Genomic DNA, 16,824 nt, shown 5'->3' on the forward strand with positions numbered 1-16,824 from the left:
AATAACAATTAATTTCAAATCTGTGGGCGTAATTCCCCTTTCTAAATCGTAATTAATGAGTACCAAGGAACAGTTAGGCATAGAAAATACTGCCTGAACACTTATCAGACATACTTGTATATAGCATAGCAGAAAGGCTAAAATTTTTAGCAAGATATCTGCACTTTGTTTTCTGAAGATTGACTAGATCTGCTGCTTGGTGTGTGTTGCGGTGTTGTTACTGCTTGCTATTTGTGCCTGGCAAGAAGAACTACATTTTCTTTAGGCCTGCCTTCTGCTCTTTCTTATTTATTGAGGAGTCATGGGGAGAATTGATGCTTTTAATTAGATCAGCTGATGTATATTGAGGAAAAGGTCAAAAGAGCCACACCAGCCTGTCTTAAGGACTCAAAAACTTGCCTATTCTAGATCGGCTGATATAGGTGGATGATAAGGTGTCATCTTTTCCCTATGGATGTTGCTCTATGCTCTCAAACCATCACAGCTACAAAAACATATCGCTTCCTTAGCGGGAACTCCACCTACCTACTTAAAATAAATGTATAAGGTTCTCTCTCTGGCAATATGCACATTCTCAAAATCATTATTCTCTTGCCTAGTTTACTAAATCTAGCAATTAGGAACATTGATAATGTTGATGAATATGCATTTCTGTAGATCACAGTTCTCCATTTGGAAGTCCTCACTCTCCAGAGAGTCACAAGTAGGAATATGGTATTGAGGGTAGGAATGGAAACAGCAAACTCACTCAGCCTACTTTTACTTTCTTTTCTTTTTACATTAAATTGATTTGTGCTCTGCAGTTGTAGTCTGGAGATCTTTGGGCAAAGGTAGGTTCTTTAAGTCTTTCACACCATTCCCAGCTTATTGGGAATCTCCTTTGTTTCCAGACAAGGGAATGCAGAAAAAATGGTGATTCCTATCATCTACACAAGCATATGAGATTTGTTATTTCTGTAGTATATATTGGTTTTGCTCACAGTTTTGGACCAGGCTTTTATAAAAATGGATTTGGAAATTTTAATGCTAGTATTTAACTTAAATAACATGAACACAGAAATTCTTAAAGTATGGTGGAAGCTTTAAATAGCAGGTGCTTTCCTGCAGGCCGTTATTCTAGAGCTGTAACTACAACTTCCTTGTAAGAAAAAACCATCCTGCTTGCTCAGAGGTTTCTTCACATGAAATGTGCTTCTCCCACTTTGCCGTGCTTTTTCCTGTGCCAAGGAATTCTTCAAGGAATGTACTTTCTCCCTAAGAGCACTTGCTTTCTGTGTTTCAGTCTACACGTTTAGCATGAGGATTTCTATTCCTAACAAGTCTAGGTGAAAATTCTGGCAATTATTAAGTCTGTCTGTGTTCTGCACAATGGGTGAAGTCGCCTTAACTGCGAAGTTCCTGCAGAGCTCTGTCCTTTCAAGTAGCATCACTGGAGCATCCAGCAAGCCCTAGCACTTGCTTGAAATTCAAAGAAGGTTCTAATAGTGGCATTTTCTTCCACAGAAATTATTTACTAGAAATACCAGAAGTTATTTTTAAAACCTTACAAAATATTTTATCGACCAAATTAATAGGTTTTGTTCCAATAGACTTTTGGTATTTGAGTTAGTTTTAAATTTTTTTGCAAGTTGTCAGGATGCAAGTAAAGAGTACGAATTAGACATGTTTTCCTGAAAAATGCCTGAAGTATTTGTTAGAGCAGCATATCTCACAAGAATGTAATGTAAATCATATAGTAGTGATATTTGAAAATGAGCAACTTTAGAAGTTTTAATTTTTATTAGAGGAATTTAATGTTATGGAAAGTACCGTATTGAAAACTTTAGAAATTAATGTTGCGTTTACTAGGCAAGGAGACTATTAGAAGCCATACAGTTTTTTTTTTTTTTCCCTACCATATCTGCTCTTTGCAGCTCTTGTGCAGAAGGTGGGATGCAGCAGTGAAAAGAAAACTCATTTTTCAATTAATTGCAGTCCATGGCTCATTGATGCCAGTGGCTGTGAATTGGACATCTGCATAGTAGCAACCGCTTATCCTGCTGATTTAGGGAACATGTTCCACTTGCCAGATGTTGTATGAAGCAGTCTAAATAAATTATTTGATAGTGAAAAGGGGTAAATTTCACAGCCCTTCAGAAAATCCATCCCTCTCTGCAAGAGTTTCTCTTCATTCACTCAGCAGCAGCAGACTTTTCATAAAACAGTATGATAGATAAATCGAGCTTTCATTTAAAAATTACTAAAACTTTTTTATGAGCTTCTCTGTACGTGAAGGCAGGAATAATGTTTTTTACTGCTTAATTTGCTGTAGAATATGTGTCATGTATAGTGCATTTCCCTGTAGACATCACATAGTAGAACCTTAAACCCCTCGTGGTCTCTGCTCTGCAAAAGCTGTGTGGAGGTAGGGGCACAGTCAGCCTCTTCGATGGGCCACCGTGGGGAGATTAGGGTACTGCTGATGGAGTACAAATCATGAAAGCCCAGTCTCCAGTAGGTGAAGAATCTGCTATTCTTAAAAGCAAATATTTCTCAGCCTGCGGTACTGTTTTCTCCAATGTAGTGCTGGTGACGCAGCTGATCACATTCATGACACAAGTCATTAACACTTGTAACGCTGCATCTTCTAGCAGCAGGTAATTCACAGGGGAATATGTATTCCAAAGCGAGAGACTAGTCTAACGAAGGTGGTGTATTCTGTGTACCAAAGCAATAACTGTATTTTAACTTGCACTGAAAATAAAGTGTTGACATGGGATTATAACTTCTAAAGCTTCCTTTTTTTGTTAACTTTTTAAGGTTAAAAATGCTCTTTGATGCTCCCGAATACAGGGTTGCTGTATTAACAAAAATATTAAAAATTAAAATGTAAAATGTGGCAGAACTCTTATCTTGCATCATTTTGCCAACAAAGATCTTTTATGTTTCAGTTTCTTCAGTGGTTACTTCTGTAGCAAGGGCATGCTCTTATATAGCATTTTCTAAAGCAGAAGCAATGCCCTTTTCTGCAACGGTCATTTTTTTGGTCCCCACTTTTATTAGTGTTCGAGTGGGACCATGTATGGAGATTCATCTGCAGAAGTGGAGATGATACTTCACTGCCTCTCCCACAGTCCCTGCCTTTCTGAAGTCCAGTTTCCCAAAAGAGAAGTATAGCAATTTTCCCTTCCTCAACTTAGCTATTTCTGCACTTTATTTGAAGAGCACAGATCAGTACCATTTGAGGGTCAGGATAGCAGCCTTTTATTCACGATAACCTTTCCCTCATTATTTATGTTCATAAGCTGCTTTGTTCTTCCTGTTAATCTGTGGGCATATGCCATTTTTCCAAATGCACTTCCTTTTAGCGTCTGTCTTGAATCCTTTTTGGTAGCTGCTTATATGTACTGGTTTGTATACTGGTGAGACTGGAAGGGTATTTTACATTCCCTTCTACCTTTTTTTGTACAAGATAAAAAACTTTAAAAATTGCTACAGAAAGGATCGAAAGAAATCTAAAGATTCCTTAGGAAAGAGCTTCTTTCTTATCACATCCATGCTGTTTTGCCTCATTTTTAAGTGGTTATGCTAGTTGGAATTTTCTGTTGGTGGTTTGAGCCCACATTTTTTACACAGCTGCTGTTGACTTTTGCATGATCAAGGATTAGCAGATATCTTGCTGTAGTGGTATATTATAACTTACTATTTCAAAACTCATAAAAAATTATTGTGTCCCATAGGTAAGTTGTTTATATTTTCAACTTTTATTTCCAGAATAGGGTATAACTAAAATCTCTAATATTACGGCTTCTGTGCTGGTCTTTCAACTCATCTTCTCTTACAATACTACAGGCAAGGTCAATGTTTCAGAAAAATTGATTTTTTTTCTTTTTTTTCCTCCTCAGCATTGCTGAGAAGGTAGTCTGAATTGTTTTTTCCCATATGGGATCTTTAATTCCCTCTTTTGTCCATGTCATATGACTTTATGCTGTAGGATTACTGTAGATCTAATTACAGTGCAATAGTAAGTATATTGCATTTCCTACCAGCTTTTTTATGATAATTCAAAACTTTCTAAAGTTCAAAAAGTATTTCAGATTAACCTTTTTTTTTTTTCCTGAGAGCATATTCTGTTTGACTAACAATTTCTGAATATTCTTTAATTGGAAAATTGTCATTTTGAAAATTAGGCAGTTTCAGGTGCTTACATGGAGGAGTATGCAGTGACATCCAGATGTTTGCTCTAGGTTTAGATGTGGCATTTTAATTGAAAGCTTTTTCTGCTTCTAGGAAGAAAATTTTTCTGTTCTAATCAATCTTTTTTTTTTTTTTTTAATCCGGGAAAGATGCGCTCAATTCTTGAGAATATGCACTTAAGATAGAGGTATAGTTGCAATATGCTGTTACAATACTTCCTTGCAAACTCAACATCATTTTTTTGTGCTTATTTTGGAGTTTATAACCTGCTACTGCCCACGCGTACCCGTCTAAGTTCAAATATGGATTCAGTCATAGACTGCATCATGGAGGGAAACAACACACTTAAATGCTTGTTACAAAGTATGTATCTTTTCTGACATTTTTAATTCCTTTGAAGTCATAAGTAGAAAAGGTCTGACTTGCAGTCATTTCAAGAAGCATAGGATTCAAAGAAACATTCAGTTCATCTTTATTTAATATGGTATGATAGATTTTAATTCTTATATCCTCTATTCTAATCTTGGGGGTGAAGGACATTCCCTTAATATATTGTTGTGGGAAACCTGTTTCGCACCTAATTTTTGCCTGAAGAGCAAATAGTATTTTCTTTTCTGTACTTTAAATCAAATACCACTTGTTTTGTTCACATTTATGTGTGACATTAGTAAATAACTTGAACAGCGTTTTCCACCAATTGTTGCTGGCCCTTTTTTTTGGAACCCTACTTACAATTGCTCGTAGACCGCTTGGCCTTTCTGCTTCTCATAACCACGTGTGCCATCTTTTACACGTTCTCCATTTTCCACCCTGATTTTGGTATATCTGAGTTATTTAAGTACTCTTTCGATTGTTTTATCCCATTTCTTCCTGTTGACATCTCTCCCTTTCTTTGTTAGGTTTTATCGCACAAAACCTGTGGTAAGTTTTCAACACTGTCTTTTTCCCAGCCCCTGTGTATGATCACGTGTAAAAAGTTTTACTCTGTGATCCATTCACGTGCCTGTGGTATTTCAAGTGATACATGGGGATGCATGGTATTTTAGAGAGCCTCTTAAATATTTATACAGCCACACGCTCCAAAACAGTTGCTTAATAAGGGACCTGTTTTTAGGATTAAAACCCAAATCCTTTTATTTCTTTTCCTCTACTTAAATAGGGACTTCAGTATTACCTTTAAACCTGAAAGAGGGAGGCTTCAGAATTTGTAGGTGGCAGGAAAGAGTCCACAGACGATGTGGTGGTGATGTAGGAAAGGGCAGGAAAATAAGAGGACCCAGGAGCACTGATTGTGCAAGAATTTGAAATAAGGCTCTGTGCTAAAACATTCCTCATTTGCTTCTCTCCTGAACTGAGCTCTCCTTTGCTGCCTGATTGAAAATTGTGTGTAATGTATTATCTCTATCATGTTTCTGTAACACTGTTCAAACCATTATTTTGTTGCTGCACTTTATTACATTTTTGCACTGAGGAAAAAAAAGAAGTAATTTTTCATCTTACTGTCTTTGTTTCTTTCATCAGCCCAACTATCAGCACTGAATTAGTCACTTTTTTAAATCACTTTATGAAATTATATGACGTCTTTGTTCCGTTTTACATCTTGGTGCTCTGCCCTTTTGTGTTTTTCTGTCCCCTCTCTTAATTTACAGCCCTTTCATATTTTGGTGGTTTGAAAATGAGTCCCTAGCACCTGAAATGAAAATTCTCCAATCTGTTCAGCTTCATCTCAGTATAGAAAGAGTAGTGCTTTGTGGCCCGGGCCAGCGTTATGTGCTGTGCTTTCTGCCACCGAGTGAGAATGCTTTCTGCCGAGTTACTCAGTAGACGTGCTGCTGCTTAGTTTGCTCAGTGTTGCCGGTGGAGATGCAGAGAACAATCTCTACGGCATCTCTCTGAGCATCCCTTCTGGGGTCTGTTATACGTGCTAACTATCTGGATTACTGCTGGACGCAAGCAAATCCTTTCCTAGGGGCTATACCTTTTTATTTCCCTGCTGCCCCTGGCCCAGCTGCTGTTCTCTTAACCACTGAGGGCAGGTGCTCGTGCAGCACTTGCCCTAAAACCACAGAAAATTGTTTTCCCGTCTTCTGTGTTCCTCTATTCATTGTTCCCTGGCTTAAAATGCTAATGGGCTCGTATTTATGGGATGTTCTGTATTGGTAAACTGGCTATCAAAAATAGCTTATATGGCTTTTTTGGTTGACAAAAGGGAATATAATTTTCCTGTAAATTTGTTGTCCATTCAAGTAAAAAACTAGTTGAAAAAGCATTCTTCTGTGACTGGCAAGATCAACGTGAGTGTCTTTAAAAGGAATTTACTTGTCTGATAGAGAAGAGCTGATGGTACCTCTTCTCTCAAAGGGATTTGTAAAAGTAGGATCCTGTCTTGTAGTCTGAACCAGAAAATCACATTGAAACCTATTCTTCCAAGCAAGGAAGATCAAACTGACTGAAAGATCTTGATAGTCCTTCTGTGTTGGCTGTTTTTATTAAAAAAAAAAAAAAAAAAACACAAACAAACTGGGTTTATTTTGGAAGCAAAAGTATATCGTGTTATATAAAACACTTCCTGTAATTTCTTCATGTAATTTGTTTTGCTGTGGTCCAGAAAAAAAATTTCTTGGGTTTTAGCAGCTTGCTAAGTGGGATGTCTGCTCATGTGGCCAGACAATGGTTTGAAGCTTTGATTAACCTCTAAACTAGGTATTTAGACTGTGCTTTTTTCTTGCAACTGCCATAATCACCAGCAGAGCTTTAATGAACACCTAATGAGATGTTAAAGGAAAGAATAGTAATGAAAATGATGATGGATGGTTATTCTTAGCTTTTGTAGAAGTTCCCCCCCCCAGATTTGGGAACTAAGTATTCTGACTCTACAGCTTATAATCTTGACCTGAGTGATAGCCAGAGCACAGAGCTTGAGGCAAGCTGGTACTAAATTCTTGAGTGTCCCCTGATTTCCTTCCTTTTTCCTTCCTTTTGCTAAATTGCCCTGCTAAATTTTAGGATGCACTGAGCTTTCTGTGGCAGCTTCAAGTTAAAAAGTTGCCTAAAACGATAGCCTATTTTTGACATTCCTTCTTTGCATTACTTATTTCAGTGTTCCTGAAAATACCAGACTTGTGCCTGGCTTTGCGTAGTGGTGTGTTTGGCGTGGGTTAGGGCTAGCAGACAGAGGCTTGGCCGAAGGCTGCAGATGGAAGGGCTGGGGATTTTGGCAGCGTCATGGCAGTAAGTGAACATCCCAGTCAGCATTTGCAAGAATTGATGGTTAAAACTAGTTTGTGAAGTACGTGTTTAAAAACCTCACTGAAGCTACTCTAGGATCAGTGCATCTTAAATCACATCACTTACTAGGAGCGTAACTTCAGGCACCAGTTTTTAAAACATTCCTTGTTTCATTCTAGTTTCATAAAATACAAGTGTGTGCTCTGACTGAACAACAGTCAAATATTGACTTTTGAGATAAACTCTCATTGTAAGGCTTCAAATTATTTGACCTTCTGCTCAGACCAGAGGTGTCTTAGGCTCCGAGCAGCCTCCAGAAGCGCTTGTTTAGTTCACATTGGGAAGGCTTGACTGGAGTCATTGCAATGCCAAAGCCAGCACTTTCTGGGATTTGGTTTTTGTTTTTACAAACAAGCATGCTGCCCAGCAAGCTGATTCTCTACCCAGATATAAAGCCACAAGTCTGTGGAAATTGCAGACTAATGGTTGACAAAATCACTGAATTTTTCATCTTACAAGCTTGCGCTTTTTCCTCTCGTGAGGACCTCCAGTTGCTCTGTTCCTGGACCAGTTATACTCTCCCCTTTTTTTATGCGGCAGTACATAATAATTACCGTGCCACGTTAGGCTAGCCATCTGTCTTGTCTGATGGCCTAGGACAGTGAACCCTCATTAGCTGCTGGTTCAGATCCAGTGGCTAGTACCAGATGCCTGAAAGAAAGGTGCCACAAGCCGAGCAATAGGAAACTGTGGAACAGTTTCTCTCTGAGGAGTGTTTTTTGGCTCCTATCAGCTGGTTATGTTATGAAGCATGAGAATTTTTCTTATAATTGTTGTTCATTTTTTAATGTTTCTTGTATAACATTAATTTTTAATATCATTAAATGTAAATACCATTGTAAATAAATACTTTCTGTCAATGAATAGCAAGTGTGTTGCTGCTTTCAAAGTAGGCTGGCTACATTTTGAACAGGAAAGCACATCTAGTCCCAGGTACTTTACAGGTTAATCAACCAAAAAAGGATGTTTTTCTCCCTTTTGTGTTTTTAAAAGCCCTCTTAATTCTCTGGCCAGTACTTGCAAAGGCATTGTAAGAAATAGAGTGAGAAGTCTGAGAAGTTTGCCCAAGTACAAAGTAGAATCCAGCCTCCTTTTCGTAAATACTTTAACTCGAACATGAACAGTGGTGAAAACTTGACTCTGTCCTTGAAGTCAGCTGCCGTTGCTGCCAAGAACTAGCAGATACATTGAACGAGAAGGTGTTGGTCAGCCTTAATCTGCTGTGTCTTCCCCTTTTGTGCTCTCTCCGCCCTCCTTTTACTCTCATTTCTCTCAAGCTGGCTCTGAGCTTCCTGACTGCTTCCTAATTAAGATTCATAAGGACTTCTTTACTGGAAATAATGACTACTGTATTGCACTAAGCATCATGCTGCATTTTAAAGCATCATCGCGTAAGCGAACTCCCTATACTAGAGATGCGCTTTGTTATGCATAGATTTTTTTTGTTGTTGATTAAGTGTGCAAAAGTGACAGTGGTAAGCTAGAAAACTTGAACGCTGATTAATCAAATTAGTGAAAATATTTATATATATAATATTTTTACATACTAAAATAACTTACTGTTGGCGCTAAATCATCCATGATCAGTCTACATACGACTTGACTCTCTCTTATGATCAGAAATGGTGAAACATGCGTACCTCATTGGTTTGCATATAGTTCTCATTTCAAAGAAGATGTTAAACAGCGCTTTGTGTGTTACAGATGCCGTTGCCATTACTTACTAGTGCTGCTGCACAGCCTGCTGTCGAGTTTGTGTTGTCTCTGCATGTCTTGCAACACATACGAGCAATAGCCTGACTGGGCACAGGCAGTGGTAATACTCAAAAATACATTCAGGAGTTCAGAAAATCTGTCTAAAATGCAAGGTGTCTCTATAATGTCTGTAGACTCTAGCATGAACATATTCAGTGATACCGGACTTGACAGCACAGACCTAAACCTGCAGACACTTTCAGTTATGTAATTTTTGTTTCTGTCCAAAGCAAAGTATTTCAACTTTGGAAGTTGCTCAGCAGTCTGCCGTCAATGCGCTGAAGAATTTACGCATTCACCTAAGTTTAGCATGTGAGTAGTCCCATTATGATGAAAGAAATATTAAGTGCTTTGGATTGAGTCCAAAATGTTAAGTAATTTTGAAGGCTGAAGTCTGCATGACCCAGCTCCCACATATACAAGGACCCAGCTGGATTTTTTTCCCCCTCTCTGTAAACTCTTACAGACAACATTGTCAGTGGCTTTCAGCAGATGTAAAGAATTCAGATACCTGCATGCCATTGCTGGTAATTACACGTAATAGCTCTAGATTTTTTTCATGATTCTTTGCCATTATACGAGCATGCAACTAGCATTAAGTTCAAACCTTCTTTGCTATAGTTTTAGATTTTTCTGGGCTTCAAACTGTTCACTGAGTGGTGAAAGTCCTGTTGTAAAATTGGGATTAGGACTAGGACAAAAATCTTAAACTCATTTATGGAAACACATTTTAGGGGCTGCTTTATTTCTCATATATGAGTCTGATTAGCTGTTCAGTTGGTTGGAATTGGGAAAACTTCTCTCTTGTCTACCTACACCTATTTCATGAGCATTTACTGCTTTTTTTTTTGTCTCCTGATTTCACAGTTGATAAACACAAAGAAAGATACCGTTCTAACAGCTTTTGTCTGCAAAGAAAATTTAGTATGATTATAGAGCTGTTAAATATGGGATTTGTAAACAAGGCTTCATTATGTCACACTGCTGCTTGTCTAAAAAAATAGCAATGGTGCAGGAGACATTCCCTGTAGGTAGATTAAAGCTCTAGCAGTCTCTCCGGATGCCGTATTTAATAATCCTCTAGCACAGAGCTAGAAAATGAATCTGTGAACAAACTAAGGAAAATAAAACAAAATTTAATTTTAGGAGACATAATTTGAAAGTGTTTGGGAGGCAGTGTTCTTAATCCACTGAAGACTAAAAGGAGCTTTTCCCATAATTTATTATTCATCAACCTCCCATACTATATTAAAAAGAAAAAGCATGCTGTGTATCTGTAGAAGGAGGGTTTCTGCAATGTTCGCTCCCAGAGTGGAGACTAGGAAGCCAAAGAGCTCGCAGGACAGCTTTCAAGAGCCATATAGTTCACGTAAAGTGGCAGGAGAAAGAACACTAGATCACGGGAATTAAAATTTATCCTTACCCTTATTGCTAACCTCATCAGTGTTATCAAAACTGTACCTAAGGGTCATATCCGTATTTCTGGTAGATAGGAGGTATTTAGCTCCTGAATAAGCTTTGTGTAGAAGCAGCGAATTGTTAGAGTAGTGGGTAAGCACCAGATAAAATTTTAAAAGCCTTCCACAAGAATAGACCTGGTGAAATAATCCAACATAACCAGGAATCTGGAAGCAACTAACAAAGCCTAAGGGAATTACGTAGAAAGCGTAGAACGTCTTTCTGTTAGCACGGCCGTCTTCCATCGTCCTTGATTTGCAGATGCTCTGTTTGCTTCTCCCTAGTGGGAGTGGAGAAGCCTCGGTTGAGTCGAAGCCTCGTGATGCCAGGCCTGATGTCCCCTTCGCAGGTCCCTCGGAAGCGGTCGCTCGCCTACGAAGGGGCTGCTGCTCTGAGGGGTGCTTTTTTAATCGTTTGGGGGTACCGATTGCAGGAAGGTGAATGTTTCTGTGCGGCAATGAAAAGGCTTTGTTGACCACTCCAAAGGAAGTGGAGGACCCTCGGTACCTATGTAAGTGGGGACTGCATTTCCCCGTTTAAAGTAGGATGAGAGAACTATGTGCCTTTAAAACCTAAGCAAACAGAGTTCTCTCGTAGGGAGGCAGAAAAAAGTGTTGTTGCATTTAAGTGTTTGTTCATTCTTTAGAATGCAGCTACATATATCCATTTGTTTTTGAATGCGGGTGTTATACAAAGTACAAGAAAATGCTCTTTGTTATGTGAAGTACAAGAGTGTGTCACCTCAGTATGTGTATATGCTAAAAAAAACAACTGAGCAGAAGTAGGGGAATGATCTAGAAATTGTACAATATCAGCTATAAAATGCTCTTTCCAATTTACGTGTCTTTGGAATAGGGCTCATTCCTAGAGCTTAGAATATAATAGAAAAATACTGGCTACAGCAAAAAACCTAATATATCTATAAGCAATAGTTTATGCACAATTGCATTATAAAATATATAGATATGTTATAAACAGTAATAAAAGGCAAACAATTTAATGCTTTATTAATAGGATAGATTACATTTATTAAGTCATATATGCAAAAATTACAGAATAAGAGAAAACAAGTCCTTAATTTATGTGTACTTTTTCATATTTGTGCCATGCTGGAGTTGATCAAACACTACTACACATAATCTTGTTATAGCTTGTTATACATTTCTTCAGCCAGAATTTCTCTGTGGTGTCTTTAAAGATCAACTCTTCAAATAGGTTGTATTTAACAAACAATATTTTATTAGTCAACTGGGTTGTGACTACAGTCACTCTGGTCAGAAATTTGTTACACATATGAAAAGTATTATTAGAGAAATACTTCTTATGTATCTGAACTTTTAAATTAATCTGCTTATGCTTATTTTTCATTGTATTCTTAATGCAGATTTTAAAAAGACAGCAAAACTGAGAAGTGTTAGTATATTGGTTTATGCTCAGGCCCTCATTCATCATGACTTTAAATGAGTTCAAATTATCAAAATTCTTCATCTTTGGTCTTTCTATCGTTTCAGTTTATTTCTAGGCCTTCCATTACCATGATTTCCAGACAATTCACACGCTTCAATTCATTTATTCTTACAGTGTCCCTTTTAGATAGAGAAATGATATAACAGCTATTCTTTTTATAGGTGGAGGATAAAAGGGCAGAAAGGTTAAGGCACTATTCGGATAGCAGCGTTCCCATCCTAACCTACTGGCTCCGGTCACAGAGAGATCTAGGCAACTTTTGAAATCAGATACTGAGCAAAAGCCGTTCAGAGTCAGCAAATAAGCAATGCGAACTACAGAGATTTGCATGAATTAAAGTTGTCCGAACATGGTGCTTGGTGACAGGGATCCTGTGCCAGAGGAGAGTCCGATTCCCAAGTCTTAGCCTAGAACTGAGAATTAAAAACAAGCAGGCTTTTTTCCCCTCTGGAGCTTTATTTTAAATGCATTTTCTGTATCATCTGTGTCAATACAGACAGTGGTATATAGGTCTCCTTATCAGTAGAAAGAAGAAAAAGCAATATATGATGTTCCTTGCTGGTTTTTTTTGTTTGTTTGTTTGTTTTTTTAAATCTGGTAAGATAATACTGTTCAGTATTCTCATGTAATTCTTCTGAGTTAGACTTTTCCTTAGCTTTTTCTGACACCCCTGCCCCCCCCTCAGTTCTTCCCTTAGGAATGATTTATTTAGAGCATGCTTGATGCAGCAGAGAGTTAATTTTCCTCCTTGCCTTCAAGAGAGCCTTGCTGTGCTGGGCAGTTCATCTCTCCCCCCTGCTGGACTGTGCTGCGGGTGGGATAGATGACTGAGCAGCCAACAACAGAGGTTCCCAATTTTTCCCCACTTTTGCTGTAGTCCAGAGCACGCTGGCTGTAAGATTGCTCTCTGCAAGACTTCAGTTATCTGTCATGATGATGGTTTTGTTCCTCAGGTCAATTTTAAGATGCTGGTGGTAGTCAGAAGCCTGCTGATAAGTACTTAATCATCTAGCCGCTCTGATGAGAAGTTCTGGGTGTCCTAGCATCTTTGGGCTGGCTTTTAGCATTGTGGTTCACGCGTCTGGGGTTAATAGGTAGTAACTATCGAAACAGCCTTCTGAGAAGCATATTGGTCTTGTACTGTCAGTTCACCGTCCCTCTCTTTATGAAGCTTTTTACAGGATGGCTGCTCCCATTGCTCCGTTACAGAGTACGGCTCTGAACCTGGACTGGATTGCCCAGGCTGAGCCTTTTTTCCCTCAAGGTACATATTTGGGTTGATTTAACTCAGGTTAGATCTCCACAGAAAAGCCTAAATCATTGCACAAAGTGAGCTCTTATCCAGGGATTGTCTTTCACCAGCATGACTCGTTTGCAGGATGCGGTCCTGCTGCCCAACCAGAAAGTGGCCCTTGGAGCACTCTTGCATCACTGAGTCTCTTATTTAGGACCAAGAAGGTCAACATAATTCCCATCTGTGTGGGTAATTTTTAGGTTTTTGCTGGGTTTTGTTTTTTTCATATTTATGATAACATTTGTTTGAGTATGGTTCAACCAGTTATTACCTCTAATGGAACCTTTCTCTATATGGGCCTAATGTTGCCCTTGAATTAAAATCCTCTGTCTTTCCCTGGGGGCTGCAGGATAACAAGTACCTACAGAATATCATCAGTTGAAAATCTGCAAGCATGAAGCTGCCTTTCAGTATTGAGGTAGAGCACTTCTCTTTCTTACTAGTGACAGAATCGTTCCTCCCAAATAAACACTCAGAAACTAGACTTGCTTCGCCTTTAGCTGAGACACGGGCTTAGAGCCAATCCAGTGCCTTTCAGTTCTTTCTGCATCAGAAGAACCAGAGAGAGAGAGGTGGGGGGGAAATGCATCTCAGAGGGCCCTGGTGTTGGTAAGACCACCGGATGGGTAACACGTGAGCAGGTTTAGAGTCTCAGTAACTTCCCGGCTCTTCCCTGAAATCCTGCATATTCTGAGGTCAGTTCTGCCTGCTATGAGTGAGGGAGGAGAATTGGGTTCCTTCACACGTAGTGTCAGTTAATGATTAAAGTTGCTCCCCATATACTCACCAAAGTTGTGGTCATTTCTTCTTGGGTCAGGAATCCCTCCCCTATGTGCCCAGCTATATGTATCAGAGAGGGAGAAAGTTGCACTCATTTGATGGAGGAGTGCTTTAAGTGTTTACATTTTGCTTTTATTGCTGGTCCTGATTTGATTTTTCTGCAGCCTCAGGAAAATTTCAACAATATTAATTTTTAATGTCTTGTTGAATTTAGGAATATATTAAGAATGCTTGTGCTGCTTGAAGTTAAATGCTCCACCTGAGAACAAAGTGGTTCCTGTAGGAACTGTCTGACCTTGATGGGAACTGTTTGGCTTTGATGGAACATCCCGCCATTCCTCCATACCATTTTATAACTTTAGTGCCTTTATGTTTTAGGCAGCCCTTCTTTTCTCATCTTTCTTTTTCTTTGGTTACTGCATGCTGTCTCATTTTCTGGCATTGACTGTTACTGTTGGCTTTCCATTGAAGTGGGCTGCTGTGGAGAGATACTGGAGAAAGAAATTATCATCTGTTATTTCTTCTCTAAATCCCTATATTCTAGCTCAGAAACCTCCCCGTTTTGTTTTGTAGCAGAAATGAGCATTTCTTCTTGACTGATTTTTAGCTCATCTGAGCAGCACAGATTCTCTGTCAAGGTCAGTCAGTCAGTTTAAAACGAAGTGATATCCTGAGGGTTTTCTTCTCCTAACTCTTGACTGCTAGAAAAACCTGAGTCTGTTTGACCTGATGGTCATTGACATCACGTAAGATTTCTTCTCCTCATATGCTAATTTAATTTTGGGGTTCATGATTTCATTTCTCTGCTTATTTTCTGACAGGACAGCAAAAGGGTAATACTTATAGGCTGGGAAAAAAATACACATTTGTCTTTTATTTCTAAAATACTTCATATAAGATGAAGTGTAATGGTGTATTTTCCCTTAATGCCTCAAGACAAATGCTTCTTCAGTGCGTGTTTAAAATATTGCGTAATAGCGTAGGGCCAAAGCCTAAAAAAGTACCAGTTTCAGCAGCAACATCTTAAAGAATATTTATTTAGGTGAAGTGAGTTTGGTCTATGAGGGTGAAATCTGAAGAGAAGATACTTCCAGTGATTAGTGGGAAGCAATGCAGTTTAAACAATTTGGGGGAGTTTTTATTTAGCTTGATTTTATGTTTTGTGCTCTGTGATGTTTTTCATCCAGTTTTGCATTACTGTTATAAGATATGCACACATTAATTGTCAGTGTCTTTTCAATTTCTATGAAATCTCCAAATGAACAATTTTTATGCTCTTACCAGGACACGGAGCAGATGTGAAGTGTGTTGACTGGCATCCAACGAAGGGATTGGTTGTGTCGGGAAGTAAAGATAGCCAACAGCCGATAAAGTTCTGGGATCCAAAGACCGGCCAGAGCCTTGCCACACTGTAAGTTCTTGTCCCGAGACTTTACTCTTCTCAAATATGAGATAACTTCATGACATCATTATTATTTTTTTTAATTCTCTTTCCAGCTTCTGCCTCACATCTTTTCAGCTCTACACAGTTGCCTCAAATAGAGAGCTAGTGCTTTAGCTGCGTCAGAAAATGTAGAGGTTACGTGAAGTCTGAACCTGGAAAATTGGGACTAATATTCATTGTTTAAGTTGACTTTGTCCTTGTTCATAGACTTCCTAGTCAAACAGTTCTCATTTGGAAAACAAAAATGAGATATGTGCTTAACTAGGCAGAAGAAATCTCTGATCAGCCAGAGGTCACTGCGGTAGAAACATGCACAGTACCTGAATACTGTCTCAGAGAGCACTACCAATTGGTCTTAAGTACAGAAGAACAATTTTAAAGCATAGGGTCTTTGGCGTAGAAAGCCCTAATATTCTAGTTTAGTAGTCTGAATTACTTTGTTGTTGACCTGAATATTTGGGACTGGTAAATTATCACATTTTGTGTCTGAGACGTTGGTATCTCGACAATGTCTTTTTTCTTTCTCTGCTTGCAGACATGCTCATAAAAACACAGTGATGGAGGTAAAATTGAACCTGAATGGAAACTGGCTTCTAACGGCTTCTCGTGACCACCTCTGCAAGCTCTTTGACATTCGTAATCTGAAAGAAGAACTTCAAGTCTTCAGGGGTCATAAGAAAGAGGCCACAGGTCAGAAGTTGTTGTATTTTGAAGATTTTTATTGGTAAATTTGGATTAAAAATGAAAAGTTTTGAGACCCTGATTTACATTTGTTACAAATCCCAACATTATACTTCCTGACTATGAGTTATTTTGTATTTCAGCTGTTGCCTGGCATCCTGTTCATGAAGGGCTGTTTGCCAGCGGAGGGTCTGATGGCTCTTTGTTGTTCTGGCATGTTGGGTACGTGGCATTTTCACCAGCACGCTGGAGAGACGTTGGTTGAAAGTGTGAGCTGTTATACCAAACATAAAGTACACATTTCATCTTTGAATCTAGGCTTTAACATGCATGTTTATGGTATAGTTTTGCTCTGTTCCTGAGAATGTTTGTGAATGTGCTTTGTTTATGAAGATATTTTCCTGTGCAGATCTATTTGAAAGGAAACAATTGCACGTACTAAAATTTTCTAACATTCTAGTGTTTTCTAACAGTCTTTTGT

At 38.6% G+C, this 16,824-nt stretch overlaps 1 protein-coding gene across 1 annotated transcript in view; it reads left to right on the plus strand.

The window, feature by feature from the left end:
• The window catches only part of WDR33 (WD repeat domain 33), a 71,321-nt gene that overhangs the window by 36,321 nt on the left and 18,176 nt on the right, over nt 1–16,824 (plus strand). Inside the window, exons 8-10 of the mRNA XM_067302003.1 lie at nt 15,503–15,629; nt 16,198–16,352; nt 16,487–16,565. Coding sequence (XP_067158104.1) covers nt 15,503–15,629; nt 16,198–16,352; nt 16,487–16,565 — 361 coding nt within the window. The remainder of the gene's footprint in view (nt 1–15,502; nt 15,630–16,197; nt 16,353–16,486; nt 16,566–16,824) is intronic.

Source organism: Apteryx mantelli, chromosome 9 (genome assembly GCF_036417845.1).
Source record: "Apteryx mantelli isolate bAptMan1 chromosome 9, bAptMan1.hap1, whole genome shotgun sequence".
NCBI classification, from domain to species: Eukaryota; Metazoa; Chordata; class Aves; order Apterygiformes; family Apterygidae; genus Apteryx; species Apteryx mantelli.